The sequence below is a fragment of the Haliotis cracherodii genome, unplaced genomic scaffold (assembly GCF_022045235.1).
Source record: "Haliotis cracherodii isolate W230 unplaced genomic scaffold, xgHalCrac1.p SCAF_16, whole genome shotgun sequence".
Lineage (NCBI taxonomy): Eukaryota > Metazoa > Mollusca > Gastropoda > Lepetellida > Haliotidae > Haliotis > Haliotis cracherodii.
Genome location: NW_027266271.1, coordinates 3556874 through 3572174, shown reverse-complemented (window position 1 = coordinate 3572174; position 15301 = coordinate 3556874). Strand labels below are relative to the sequence as shown.

At 42.2% G+C, this 15301-nt stretch overlaps 1 protein-coding gene and 1 pseudogene across 1 annotated transcript; both read right to left on the bottom strand.

Moving 5' to 3' along the window:
• Window positions 1–9729: 9729 nt before the first annotated feature.
• Window positions 9730–10674, bottom strand: LOC139463719 (uncharacterized). The gene has a single exon (XM_071244970.1). It carries the CDS (start codon window positions 10672–10674, stop codon window positions 9730–9732), a length of 945 nt encoding a protein of 314 aa, XP_071101071.1.
• A 3177-nt stretch (window positions 10675–13851) lies between these two features.
• LOC139464128 (uncharacterized) lies at window positions 13852–14806 on the bottom strand (annotated as a pseudogene).
• Window positions 14807–15301: the final 495 nt, after the last annotated feature.

The window sequence follows — 15301 nt, the reverse complement described above, 5'->3', positions numbered from 1 at the left end:
GGACAGTGGTGTTCTTCGCCTTCTCCTTCCCCTTTTCCTCCAAGGGGGTGGGCGCGTCTAACTCCATGGCATCCTCCCCCTTGCCCTCCTCCTCCTCCTGGGGTGATGAACGTCGCTGACGTTTAGTTGGTGAATGCGTTGAGAGGGTTCCATCCTGTTTTCTTTTACGTGTGTTGCCCTCCTCTTCCTCTTGGTTCTTCTTGGGTTATTCGGCCAGTCGTCAACCAGACACACAATTCGCGTCGCGTGTTGGGGTCTGGAATCACAATCTCGCGGCTGGGACCATAACTTTCTTCTCTCCATGGACAGTGTTTGCACAACTCCTTGGTCGCTTCACCGATGCATCGTCCACATCCTAACTGCACCATGCACAAATTTGGGATGTGCTCTCTAGTGTCTTGCATGCATTCAAAATCATAGGAGACGTATTTGATGTTGTTTCGTCGGTTTTGGCTGTAGCATTCTTCCTCTTCCCGCTCCTCCTACTCCTCTTCCTCGTGGGTTTCACGGAGGGGCGTCATGTAACAGCAATGGTCTGGGGTCATGGGTTCTCGACACACTAAGCAGGGATGTTCTTCATCTGAGCACTCGTTATGAGCCATGAGGGTCTCCAAGACGCCTCATCACACTTGTACATCAGTCTCTGGTCCATCTCTTGACTGTAGACTTTCAGTTGATAATTGATGTGGGCCAAGGCGCGTCCCACTCGTGCTAGGTCGTCCAGGCCCCGACAGGGACCTTCAGGCAGGCCAAGGCGCCGAAATAATTGCCTTGAACGTCCCTGCCTCGATCCGTTCTCGTCAGTCTCTTTCTCTGGGTGTCCCATTCTTGGGTCGGAGGGTTGGGCTTCTGGGCATAATGCTGTGCCACCACAAGGGCCCTTGCCAAACAGGATTGATCTTCGTACAATGCCGCTTTTGCGTTTTAAAAATACTTCAAGTCCAACCACGTTTTTCAGACGGGGACCACCACTGCCTGATCCTACCCTGTCGAGATCTGCTACGTGTACGAAAGTCACAACCATGGTGGCATCGATGTTCAGGTCTTTGTTGGACTGTTGGACTTTTTTCACGGCATGCAAGATATCTAGCCCATGGAGATCTTCAAGGCGACGAAAGGGAATCCGTATGGGAGTGTTCAAAGCAGGGTGGTCGAACAACTGTTGATAGAAGTCATCGATCACTCTGTCAAATAAAGACGGCAGTTCTATGGAAACGCGGTCCGGTCGTACGGTTTCCAAGTAGTCTGGGTTGAATGTCAAACGATACGTATGGTTAGAGGTTCTTAACCGTCTGGATCGGGTTGTGTCTTTCCTCTCCAAATGATAGGGTGTACTCTGCTTGTCCGTCATGATGGCGATGAGTGCCTGATGAACGTCTGCACTATAAGATTGACTGAATGTCAGATTTATAGACAACCCTTCCCCAAAACAGTATCGGTACATGACCAATCAGAGGCTTGGGTTTTCGACCAATCAGAAGACAGCACCCGAGCCGAGTTGTGCTTTCTCTCCCATGGCAAAAACCATTTCCTATGGAAAAGAAACACAAAGGTCGGGTCGTTTTTGAATACTATGGTGCAGGCCAGGCACTGGAATGGACCAATCAGCGCGCTGCGTTTTGGACCAATCAGGAAGCAGTGATTTTCGATCCGGTTCCTCTGCTACAAAACAATCATATTGTTTTGTACCGCCGCCCTCAACTACTTCTATGGCACTATAAATCGGCATCAGTCCGGACTAGTACAAGCAGCCACACAAACACGGACATGCACATCGATATATAAGTGCAATAATCTTGGACGCGACATTAAACCCCATATCACCTCACCTTGAAATTTTAATTTTATATTTAGTAGTTATTTTTTTTCTGCAATGATTGTGTGTTTGGACACTAAATATTGGTCTTTGCATCAGGACAGTGTAACTGATCAAACTTCAATTATTATCTTTAGTTTTAACATATTTATTCAACAATTATTATCTTTCACTCTGAAAATCAACTATGTGAATAAGTAACTCTCTGATGTCATCATTTTAATTTTGGTATTCTATGAATAATGAATAAATTAATCAGATCCTAAACATATACATACTAAACTCATGTGGACATTAATCTTGTGCATTAAGTGGTTTGTTTCCAAATAAAACAATTCTGAAACATAATTGTACTAGGAATTTGATACATTTATAACAGTAACAGTACGTGTAACAGTATATGAAAGTTTTGTTTGTTTAATCACAAGAACCATGGTGGCACATAAGCTGGTGAGTTAGCCATATGTTTCTAAGAAAATGCTATCTCAGTCTTCTGGTTGGAATGAAAAGAAAAGTGCCTGTATACATGTTTACCCTTGCCAGATGTATTTTTTATGGTCAGCCACGCCCGATAACTTTTATTCACCTAATGTGGTCTATTTTGCATATACAGGTACTGCTGCAAACCTGTTTTTCATTTGTATGCAATCACAGTCTCACAACTTCCTCAGCTGGTGTGTATAAAAGTTCCCCTGTCATCGTGAAACAAGAATTATAAAAGAAAGTCACATTTCCAATCAAAAACATATGTCTTTCCTTGAATACTCTTTGTCTAAGTGCCAGAAATTGTCAGTGTCATAATGTAACCGATTTTAGTGTGGAGGCAACATCAAAGGTCCAAGACACTGGTTACGGGGTGAGAACGTTTTATTCCGGTCAATTAACACACCCTGAAACAATACATCATTCAATATATACAGCGTCATACAATATACTTGAGGCTTGAAAACAGTCCATTACACAAATTAGGTGAAACATAAATGACAGATCGTATGACTATACAGCAAGGGGAGATAACTCCTTGATTAACTCATATCTTCAAATTAAATATTACACAGACGTCTTAATGCAATACGCATATCAAATGGAATAGATGTGATACTCAGTATCACATAAACATACGAGAATGCAAAATAACATAGTTCCTACCCGGTGTATGGCACTAGGGTGCACACGACGTTCACCAAGCTCCGCCAAGCCAGATATACAAAGCGTACCTAAAATCCGTGTAAACAATATACAACATTAATTCTACAGTAACTACAAATCAACATATCTATTATCATTACAAACACATGGAACACATCAAAACAACTTAGGCTAAAATCACATTCGTACTTACATTCACATATACACTATTCTTCCTCTCATATATGAAATCAATCAATCAAACATGCAACAATTCACTCATAGGGAAAATATAATTACCTGAATGAATTATATGAGTTATTCGATAGTTTTTGTATTAATTCCATACTCCTAAATGCACTAAAACCTGACTAAAGTGTTATTTACATTTAGGTTAGATTTACCATTGTTAAGGTTGAATTTTCTGGTTTTATTTATACCCACACAATACAAATATAACATATAAAGTGTACACACTCATAAACCAATGTAAAAGATTAAACTAACCTGTGAGGTATTTGCATCTGTTTATGACTCCATGGTATTACAATCCTGATGGTGCAAAGGGTGAATGTGAAGTGCAGATTTGAAATAGGAAAGAGGGTTTGAATGATCCAATCGGTGTTCATTAAATCAGGCCACGTAATAATGTGGTAGCCCTACCTATCTACCCTTAATCATATTAGAATGAAACTAACTATAGAACTAATAATAGACCCAACCTTCTGTGTCCTTATAATTATAGTCTGTATCAAAAATGACCAAACCTATTGATAGAAAAAATACATTCATTAGTTAAAATCGGAAATAATATACCTGCAATTCTTAAAGCAATTGTCATTATACAAATATCAATGCAAAGCTTAATTGACTTAAAACTAATATTTACATAACTATATAATACAATAATATGTATCTGCCACACACTTCCCCCCCACAAGGAAATGTCGTCCTCGTCATTTTCCTTTACCGGTGATGAGATCCAAAATAGCATCTGATGCTGTGTTGTTGGCTGCCGAATACGCCCTCAGCTAAGAGTGAGCTGAGGTAGTTAGCTCGCTCAAGCCAATCCGGTTAAGCCACAGTAGAGAAGGCAAACTGTCCTCCTGACATCCACCTAGGCTGTGTCCGAGCTCGGGTAGACCCCCGTGGTTGGGGAGTAGGAGTCTGCATCTGGGGTAGAGGTTCTTGCTGTTCTTCTGTATCTACAGTAAGTATCAGATGGTCTGGAGACTGATTCTGTCCATGGGTGTCACGGTCGGCGTCATCAACATCTTCTGGAGATGGATTCCATCCATGCGAGTCATGGTCAGCATCATCAACCTCTTCTGGAGATTTATCCGTCCATGGGAGTCATGGTCGGCGTCATCAACCTCTTCACCTTCTATGACAGAATTATCGTCTCCCAAGTCTGGTGCCTGTTCTGTCTCATCTTCAACTGGCCTGTCAGCTGTATCGTCAGCAGACACTGAGGTACGTCGTGAAGGATATTCATAGATGACCGACTCATCTCCATTTTCATCCTCATCAGATGTAACAGGATCCGGTTCAAGTTTAGGTGAAGTTTTCCTCTGTTTCCTAGGTTTTGAAACTGGTGTAGGTTTTTCTGTGGCTGATTCTGGTTCAGGTGACGTTATCCTAGGTTTTCTATGCTTTGGAACTGGTATTTCTTGAAGTGGAAGAGACCCAACTGGCAACAGGAGATTCCGATGTAGTGTCTTCTTCTTCCCCTCCCCATTCTCCTTACCAACAACATACACTGGTATGGAAGGGGTAGGTCGATCCAAAATGACATAGACATCTTCTTCCCATTTATCCCCCAGTTTGTGTCTCCCATCGAAAGCAACGATCTTCACCAGAACTCTGTCCCCAGGCTCTACTGTTGCAGCTCTGGCCCTATGATCATAATAGGTCTTCTGTTTAGACTGAGCCTTTCTTGCTGATGATGAAGCTACGTCGTAGGTGCGTTTTAGACATTCCTTTAGAGATCTGGTATAATCCAACCTTGACCTAAATGTTCCAGGATCGATATCAAGTCCGAATGCGAGGTCAACTGGCAACCGAGGAAGTCTCCCAAACATCAAGAAGAATGGAGATAGTGATGTTGTCTCATGGCGGGTACAGTTGTAAGCATGGACTAATGGACCTACATTTGCCTTCCAATTCTTCTTGCTGTCTGGATCCAAAGTACCAAGCATGTTGCAAAGCGTGCGATTAAAACGTTCACACATTCTGTTGCCCATAGGATGGTAAGGGGTGGTACGTGACTTGTCGATTTTTAACATTTGGCATAACTCTGACATCAGCTTCCCAACAAAGTTGGCACTTGGCCTGAATGAATCCTCCTTGGTAATCCGTAGTGTACAACAAAATTGTTGAAGAAAGCTTCAGCTGTGGTCTTTGCTGTCATATTCTTGGTTGGATATGCCTGAGCGTAGCGTGTGAAATGATCAGTGATTACCAGAACATGTTGTTGTCCACCTTTGGAAGGTTCCAAACTAAGATAATCCATACACACAAACTCCAGTGGCTGTGATGTCTGAATGTTTACTAGTGGAGCACGGCTTGTAGTAGCTGTCTTTCGTCGCAGACATCGTGCACACTTCTGCAAATGGAGTTTGACATCCTTGGTCATTCCTGGCCAGTAGAACCTATCCCGTAATAGGGAAATTGTTCTGTCTCTGCCAGGGTGGCCAATGTTGTCATGTAGACTATGCAGAGCTGCTGCCCGACATCTAGATGGAAGAACCAGTTGCTCCTACTCAGCCCCATCCACACTGATCACTCTGTATAGCACTCCTCTCTTCAGCCTGAAATGATTGAAATTCTTCAGTAATGCAATCATCTCCTTGTCGCCAATGAAGCGAGATCGATCTGGTCTAGTTCTGTTTGTGAGATGTTGAATGATTTCAACTAGGGCAGCGCCCTTGGCTTGATATTTCCTCTAGTCCCTTGCGTTCATATCACATCTGTCCTCTGTCTCCTCTTCATCTCCAACTAGGGGGGCACGGGTGGCCCAGTCGTCTAAGGCGCCGGGATTCGCTGTGCACAGTTGCGTCCCTTTGGCACACAAGAAACCTATGATTGTGGGTTCGAATCCCAGTTCGCCCCGATTATGTTTCTAGGTTTGTCAGCACCATACCCGTGCTCGTGGGTTTCACCGAAGTGGTAAATGTCTGAGACCTGCATCACTTCGGGCTTTCCTCCCACATTAAGCTGACACGCCGCGATATAACTGGAATACTGTTAAAAGCGGCGTTAAACCCAACTCACTCACTTATCTCCAACTATAGAAGCTGAGAGACACAAACTCTCCACTAAGCTGGTAGTATGAATGGCTCCACAAATGGCATTAACAGAGTCGGTAGGAATCTGTTCCATCTGTTTTGATCCATTCCAACCGGGTAAACGAGACAGCCTGTCTGCATCAGTATTGGCTGAACCTGGTCTATACCTTATGCTGAAGTTGTAACTTGCAAGGGCTGCAAGCCATCGATGTCCTGTTGCATCTAGACGAGCAGTAGTCAGGACATAGGTGAGAGGATTGTTATCTGTCACTACTTCAAAGTGATGTCCGTACAGGTAGTCATGGAATTTCTTAGAGACTGACCATTTGAGACATAGAAACTCAAGTTTATGCACCGAATAGTTTCTTTCAGAAAGAGTTAAACTCCGGCTTGCATACGCAATGACATGCAGATGGTCCTCTTGTCGTTGATATAAAACAGCGCCTAAACCCTGTGTGGAAGCATCAGAGTGCAATTCAAAAGTCTTTGAATAATCGGCATAACCAAGCACCGGTGGTGTAGTAAGCCTTGTCTTCAGGGTCTTAAAAGCATCCTCTTTGACAGGTCCCCAATTCCAATCAACCTTCTTAGTTTGTTGACGTGACTTCTTGGATCCAGTCTTGGGCATAAGCTCTGACAATGGTCTTGCAATTTTTTAGAAATCTTAGACAAACTTTCTGTAGTAGCCAGCAAATCCCAAGAAGTGTCGGACATCCTCTGGAGTTGTTGATGTTGGCCAGTCTTTAATCTTTTCTACTTTCTCTGGGTCGGCCTCAATACCATCCTCAGAGACGATATATCCAACATATCGGACTTTGCGCTTAAAGAACTTGCACTTCTTCGGAGCAAGTTTAAGTCCACACTGCTCAAGTCTCCGGAAGACCAATTCCAACCGTTCTACATGTTCTTCATATGCCCTTGAGAATATGATAAGGTCGTCCAAGTAAGTTAAACAGATCTTGAGATGTAGGCCTTCTAGACACTGTTCCATTAATCTTTGATACGTGGCTGGTGAATTGGACAATCCAAAGGGCATCCGGTTATATTCGAAAAATCCGAGTGGACCAACGGTAAATGCTGTCCTGTGTGCCTCCTCAAGTTCAACCTGATGATATCCACTTTTCATATCCAGCACAGAGAAGTATTTCATCCCACCCAAACAGTCTAACAGTTCTTCAATGCTTGGCAAAGCATAGGAATCCTTAATTGTCCGATTATTAAGCTGGGGAAAATCGATGCACATCCTCAGGCGGCCATCCTTCCTCCTTGCTAAAACAACATTAGATGCCCAAGGACTATGCGAAGGTCTGATGACTCCTGCTGATAGAAGTTCCTGTAGATGTGTTATGACTTCCTCGTACATGGCTGGAGGGATGCGCCTATGTCTCTGCTTGAAAGGAGTGGAATTCTCAAGATCTATTCGATGATGAACTAAGTCAGAGTGTCCAAGATCTTCATCATGCTTAGAGAAGATGTCCTTAAACTTCATGATGACATCAAGTCCTTTCTGGAATTCATCAGACGTAAGTCCCTCTTTTTCTATCTCCACTTGGTCCATAAGTGTTGTAGAGTCTACTGGCAGACAAGTTGGTGGACCTTGAAGAGTGACTGGCTGTATCTCGCAAAGTAAAGACCTGGGTGGTACTACAACTGTCCTGGTGGTGATGTTGGAGACATGAACCTCTACAACATCTGAACTTGACCCATCATATGAAATGAGCATAGGGGCTATGTCAACATCATCTGGAAGGTATGAGTGTAGAGTTGGCTGTAAAAGGGCACAGACGGGTGGTGACCTAAGTCCTCTTGTAATGTATCCTCTAATAATGACATTATTGTTCGCAGGAATCACCATGTTCCTTGTCTCTGCACTCTTAACCAGTCCCGACTTCCCATTATTCCGAGAAAGATCCTTGTCATGCAAGACAATACTCCGATATGCTAAATACCATGGGGTATGTAAATCAGCTTTCTGTAAATATTGGTGTCCATGCGACTTCTTACAGTCATCCAGTAAACATCTCAAAATGTTTGTTCCAAGTAAAGCTGGGACTCTAGCATTATATCTTGTGTCTGGTACAATCAGAAATAAACAGGATATTTCCTCTTTTGTTGCAACTCCTCTACCTGCAGCTGTTACTCCAACTTCTATAAATCCCTTTTATACTCAAAAACCCTTAGACCTGAGAACGTCCAGTTCATTTGTGGCAAAAATTACAGACAATGATAATTGTTGTTTAGGCCCGCACAAAAGGCGGACAAATTTATTACAAGGTATATATAAACGCCTAAGCGTACAATTCGCCAATCCAAAATTGTATGAAATAAGCCACAAAGGTGGGGGAATCGACGCCACAATTGTGGAACACTATGCCCCCACCCGACGACGGTCTCGGGACGAGTTTTAGAAACGTATCAATAAAATTTAAAGCAGCTTCCTCCTCCCTAACTCTATGCACGAAATATGATATATGCAAGCTATTAAATTACGTATGGAATGTTTGTGAAAGTTAATTGTTCACTGCCTTACAAGGCCCGCGAAGAGTCCTGCAACTTTGATCAAGAATGTTTCCGGATTCAAGGAAAATTTTCCATGTAACTCGATCTGCATTGATTGAGTTTCTTTGATACAAACACACAAACATAGTACAGAGTTCCAGGTCCATAGAAAGTGTTATGTATTGACCGGTTCGCCCGAGTCTCTTCACTTCCACCTGGGGATTCGTCTTCGGTATCGTCTGTTGCCTACAAACGTAAATCCTGGTGGCAGTATCTCTTATCTAGGTTATCATAAAATATTTTGTATCATGACGTACTATATAGGCCTACATTTCGTAAACAATGTAATCTAAAACAGCTGTAGTTAATTATTGGTGCGGACCAATACTTGAGATCGCCCGCACGAAATGGAAATCATAAAAGATTCCTTGATGGAACATGAAATTATTACCGGGGTAACATTAATAATTATTAGAATTAAATAATGAAACTCATTGAGCAAATTGCCTGACCCTGAGGCATAGTGTCTGCTCATGCGAGACACCACACCCCTGTTTTAACACTTATTATAAGGGTAAGGCATAAAATGCAACCATACAACACTCAACTCTACTATGTAATTCATAAAGGCCCCTAGTTGGGACGTGTAAATATTTACATGTAGCTACTTAAAAAAAAAAAATAGTTCATGACAGACTTTAATTGAACAAACTCGCCTGACCATGAAGCATAGTGTCTGTCCATGCGAAACACCACACTCCCTGTCTTGGCATAATGAACCATAACAAGTTAACACACATTATAACATAGTAAGTGATACATTGAACAACAAACTCTACTCTGTAATCGGAGCTGTATGAGTAGATCAATAACAATCGCATTTTCCCTACATTTAAGTGATAAATAAAACTCTAGATAGCCAAACTGCCCTTACTAGTCCTATTCAGCCAATAGGCTCTTTTACGGCTGAGCTACGCTACCGACAACAACCCTTATTCTCTACAGCTGAACACGAATGTATGCTTTAAATGCATCTGAATTCCACCGGCCCCTTTGCCGAATTTTTGCGTCAGACCAGCCTTTCTTTGCTGCCGAGCATGCTGCACCTGTACGGAAACTGTGTCCTTTGTATCTAGTAGAATCTAACCTTAAGAAGTTAAATACAACTCTGAGTGCCTCGTTAAAGGAGGATCTTGCTACCGGTTTAAAGCATCTGTCACAAAACAGAGGGCCTGGGAAGAGAGGCCTTTGTCGTAGGTAACGTTTGAGCGCAGCAACTGGACATAGGTTACTGTCTAACTTGTCTAGTGTGACGATCTTGCTAGCTTTACCGCTGTTGTGTTTATACATCGATATGTTAAGATAGGCCGCGGAGCTGGAAAGTGAAACATCCTGCACCTGCAAGGCCGCTTCCTCATCCGAACTACGCACCGTCAGTTCACCAATCCGAAAAAATCTGTGAAAGGCGACTAAAAACATTGTGTCATAAAGTAGTCTGATTGAAGGGTTGGAAAACACCACAGGTAATGAGTCAATCATCCTGCCCAGTATGTCCTCTGTGATTGGTAGACGCTGGTCTACTGAAGAGTTTAGACACTTAGCCCCATGTAACAACTTCTGAACTTGAAAAGAATTTGATTTGTCCTCTAAACCGCAAATTTTATGAATGTAACCTAACGCTGAAATGTAGGTCCTCATTGTTGAAGGTGCTAACTTTAAATGGAACATATACGCCAAAAATAGTGCCCAGGTAGGTGTTGCTATCGGTAGCGCCGGCGAAATACCTAGACAATCCCGGGAGAATTCATTGTACAAATCCCACGCTCTGGTATATGTAGCCTGACTATTCTTACATAGAGCTGCCCCTAATAAAGTATCTAAGTGAATAGATAATTCTCGGGTTGTAGGGGCGGAGGAATCCGCGTTTCCTGCTTGTCTGCCCATGGTGCCTGACTGAGAAATTTTGATATCTGTAAACGAGAAAGAAGGTCTGCCCACTTATTATGTCTTCCCAGTATGTGTTCCGCTCTGAAAATTATATCCTGTTTCAAACACAAAAGAACAAGGTCCCTCACCAAAGACATCAACTTGACTTCTTTAGACGTTTGCTTGTTGATAACGGACACTAAAGCTATGTTGTCTGTATGAAACAGAATACATTTTCCTCTTAGCTCTTCAGCCCATAATCTAACTGCCAACACAATGGGAAAAAACTCTAAGACAGCTATGTTAAACAACTTCCAACAGCCTGGCCAAACTCCATACGCCCATTTGCTTCTAAAAACAATTCCATACCCTAACGACGCTGCAGCGTCGGTAAAGAGATGAAGCGCACTATTCGACAACCACGCCTGTTTCCGCAATACGGATATCCCGTTATACTGACTTAGAAATTGCAGCCACAATTTAAGATCCTCCCGAGCTTGCTTATTTAACCGTATCCGATGATGGGGTCTCTGGGTCCCAACAGTTAAATCATACAACCCCCTAAGAAAAGCCCTACCTGGTACCACAACTTTACAAGTGAAATTGAGGTAGCCTAATAAGGATTGCAGCTCACTAAGTCTAACCTACTTCATCTTGCACATATCAGCGGTTAAGTTTCTAGCCTTAACTAATTTGTCTGAAGGTAACCTGGCTTCCATAGAAATAGTATCTATTTCGATTCCCAGAAACTGGAGATAGTTGGCAGGCCCTACTGTTTTTTCCGGCGCAAAAGGAATCCCAATATCTCCGCATATGTTTAAAAATGTTCTCCACGACACTTGCCCCTGCACTGAGAAATAATGAGGAAGTCGTCTAAAATATGCAGCATTTGTCCTATCCCGAGCTTGTTAATTGCAATCCAGTTCAACGCAGTGCTAAACGTCTCGAAAATTTTGCATGCTGTCGAACAACCCATTGGCAAGCACTTATCGAAATAATATTCTCCTTTCCAGGTGAAACCAAGTAGGTGATAATCGTGAGGGTGAATAGGTACAATTCTGAAAGCTGATTCAAGTTCGCACTTCGCCATATAAGACCCCGAGCCCATCCTAACAATAATGTCAATTGCTTCATCTAAGGAATGTACATTGCTCGCCTTTTCAGGTATACCATCGTTGACAGAGTTACCATAAGGATAAGAAAGGTAATGGATCATTCTAAATTGACCTGGGACTCTTTGGGGGCATACCCCAAGGGGAGATAGATGAAAATCCTTTAGTGGGAACTGTTTATAGGGGCCTGATATCCTACCTAGTCTTAATTCTTTGCTTATTTTGTTTTGGACCACGTCTATGTTATCTGAAGCACTTTTTAAGTTGTGACAATCTCCTGATTTTGAATTACCCTCGTATCCAATGCAAAACCCAAACTTGAAACCCTCTAATAGATAATCAGTGATTTCTTTTTCTTACACACCTGTGGGTGAGAAACCCATTTGAGATAACTGGTATCAAACATATGTGTGAGATCAAATTCCAGGACTGTGATTGGCTACTCCATGGTGATGACCTGGAGTCAGATGATGACGGACTACTTTCTTGAGTGTAAGTCATTCATAAGTAGCTCGTGCTTCAGTCGAATGTTCACCTACGTCTGTATTGAACAGCAAGACCTGTCTGTTGTTATGGCAACATTATCGTTTTTTCAGAGTGTAAACCCCCTGGATTCCACGGCGACACATATGTCCTTTCTCTTCAACCCTCACATCGAAATCGAATAAAATTCACAATACATCACGCAGAATCTTCACAGTTTTGAATTCCCCCCTCTGTTTATCATTTACTGTCATTTTAGGCAATTCAAAATTACTGAAAGTGACTGAAAGTTAGGTACATTGTAAATCTCGCCAAATCACAATTCACAGCGTTATATAAATATTTACTGTGTGTTTAGAAATCTAAATATCGGATATTAACTCGAATAATTAAAGTAGAAAAATAGCATATTAGTGATCACGGGTATCACATCACTAATGACAATTCTGAAACGTCGCTGATAAGCCTAGAATCGTTTAGAATGTTTTGGAAAATACGAACGCCGAATTGTACGTTCCGCCATATTGGATTGTTTACAAAATGCCGGTTATGAGATGCCTATTCGATCAGGTATATTTCAAACTCAGGTGCTATACATGCATCCCTGAATTCCTCATACATTTTCGAAACAACGGATAAATGGTCTTTGTCACCAATGCAAATTATCTAGATGAAATCATGCGAAATAAATTAGGTATGGAAACGAAAACTGTGCTCGGAAAACTGTACTTGCTGAAATGTAAACAAAGCAAAATTCAGATTTTACACTGTGTAGCATTTTTAGAGGTACTTTCGACTAATTGTTGCATACATTGGCTCCATCACGCGTTTGAGAATATTCATGGTAAATTCAACAGAAGATGTAAAAGTTTCCTTCCTGTGTGGCGCCATGACTGACGCTAAATCACGCACAACGATGACGGTAGTTGTCTGCATTTCTGACTAATTCTCTTTGATACATTGGAAAACATGGTAAACAAATAACAGTACGCAGATTGTCAGAATGTTTCTGATTACCTACGTGACACATTTATGTGTATACGATCCCTCAATCAACGAAAACCTTCTCTGGAAATCCCGCGTACTGTTGTCAGTGAACACGCCATTTTATAAAAGTCGGTCACCGGTAGTGATGTCATACGGAAGTTAACATTGTTGTACATATTTGGTAATTTCTTTGAGGTGTAAACTTAAAACTTGGCACCCAGCGTGTTCTTGGTTTTTGTCTAGTATGCATTTTCATCATCGCCTTGATAATCCACAAATATGACGGAAACCTTTTTTGTGTAGGGTCACATTATTTATGAGTAGTAAGCAGCACATAGGATGACGTCACTTATGACAGAGGTGTTACGTATTAATGCGCTACTGCAATCATGAGAATAGACAAAATTCAACGGTTCGATGCTAAAAAGGTGCGATTTTAGGATGTGTAAGAAACAGATTACTGCACTCGTGCCTGTCAGATACCATTGATCTTACAACTCGTTGTTACAAAGCGTATCTAACTCGCTTTCGCTCGTTAGATACGTTTTGAAACAACTCGTAAGATCAATGGTATCTGACAGACACTCGTGTAGTAATCTCTATATCATAACCTTCAAGCCAATGTTCTAGCTTGTGCACGTTTATAGGGGTTGGGAGATTGGTTTGCTCGGTTTGGTCTACCAAATTCTTTCCTCTGCCCACAATTACTGTAGCCATGGTCACCTCCGCATTGGGGACAATAGTGACTGTATCTACAAGGTATGGCATTGCATTCCTGTCCGAGATGAAAGCTGAAGCAGAAACCGTTTGGGATGGCAGATTTGGCAGACCCTGGGGTCTTTGCCTTTAATTGCCTTTGGTTTGAGGGACGAAAATTCTGCAAATTTGAAGTAATTGCACTAAACCATAATTCCCAGTGTACTGTTCACCAATCCAAATTGTTTTTCTGACCTCAACTTCCGAAATTTGGTATCATAGGCATACCAGTTACCCCCTTTCTGGGATAGCTCTCTGATTGTACTAACATACTTTAACATAGCCTGAACATCCTCAGGATATTTCTGAATGTAAACCGACATAAAAATGTGGAATGCAGAAACCCATTTGTCAATAGACAAAAACCTTTTCTTTGATGAATCGGAGACATTGACAGATTGACCATTTACATTAATTGTAAGATTTTGGTCGTGAGTATCACCTGACAAAAGTGAGGATATTTCAACGAATTTGTTTTGCCAAATTTTAGCTTTAAGTTTGTCTCCTACCCCAAAGCCTAAGGGTATGGACGTAGATTTGAATTCTTGCATTTCAGTCTGGTTTATACTATTGGACGCAAAAAGATTAAGGACCGCCTCACCCTCTCCAATATTGATGTCATTGATAGCTGAGGTATTAGTCCTTTCTTCCGGATGCTCGGTCATCTCCGCCCGCCCGCTCCGCCGCTGACGATTAGTGGGTCTCTTGGAAGAACTGACACCTGCAAGGTCATCCTGGCAGAGGTCCACGTCGCCGACCCTGTTGTTCGGAGTCTGACTGGAACGTTTCCGACTTCTAGCGGATAGGGGCATCTCAGACCGGAATGGACCTTGGAAGTACAAAAACCAGCAAAGGTTTGCACAAAAGAACTCATACTGTGAGTTACTTTATTAACTCACTATTATAAAGAGAACGCTTAGCTAATCGCCAACAACGAAGTAACTTGAGACCTTTTAACTGGGCAAGTTTAAAGGGTGTCTTAGGTGATCTAGTCTTACTCGACATCCATGTGCGATATGGCCAAGATATCCACACCTGTAGCACCTAGGTGGACCTTCCACTTGTGTGTATCTGCTTGGATATGAACCAGGTTCATAAGTGACATCTCGTCTTGGCTGCTGTTGATCCCCTTCAACCTGTGTAAAAGGTCCAAAAGCAGACTGAGGTGGAAAGTACCTGTCCTGTTGTGAAGGGCTATAGCTTGGATGGGCATCTTTCCACTGTGGCTTGGTAATGTTTCCTTGATGTATGTCTGGCTGACCATGAAGTCTCTGAGGTATGGAAGGGTTGTTGTAAACTTGTTGGTT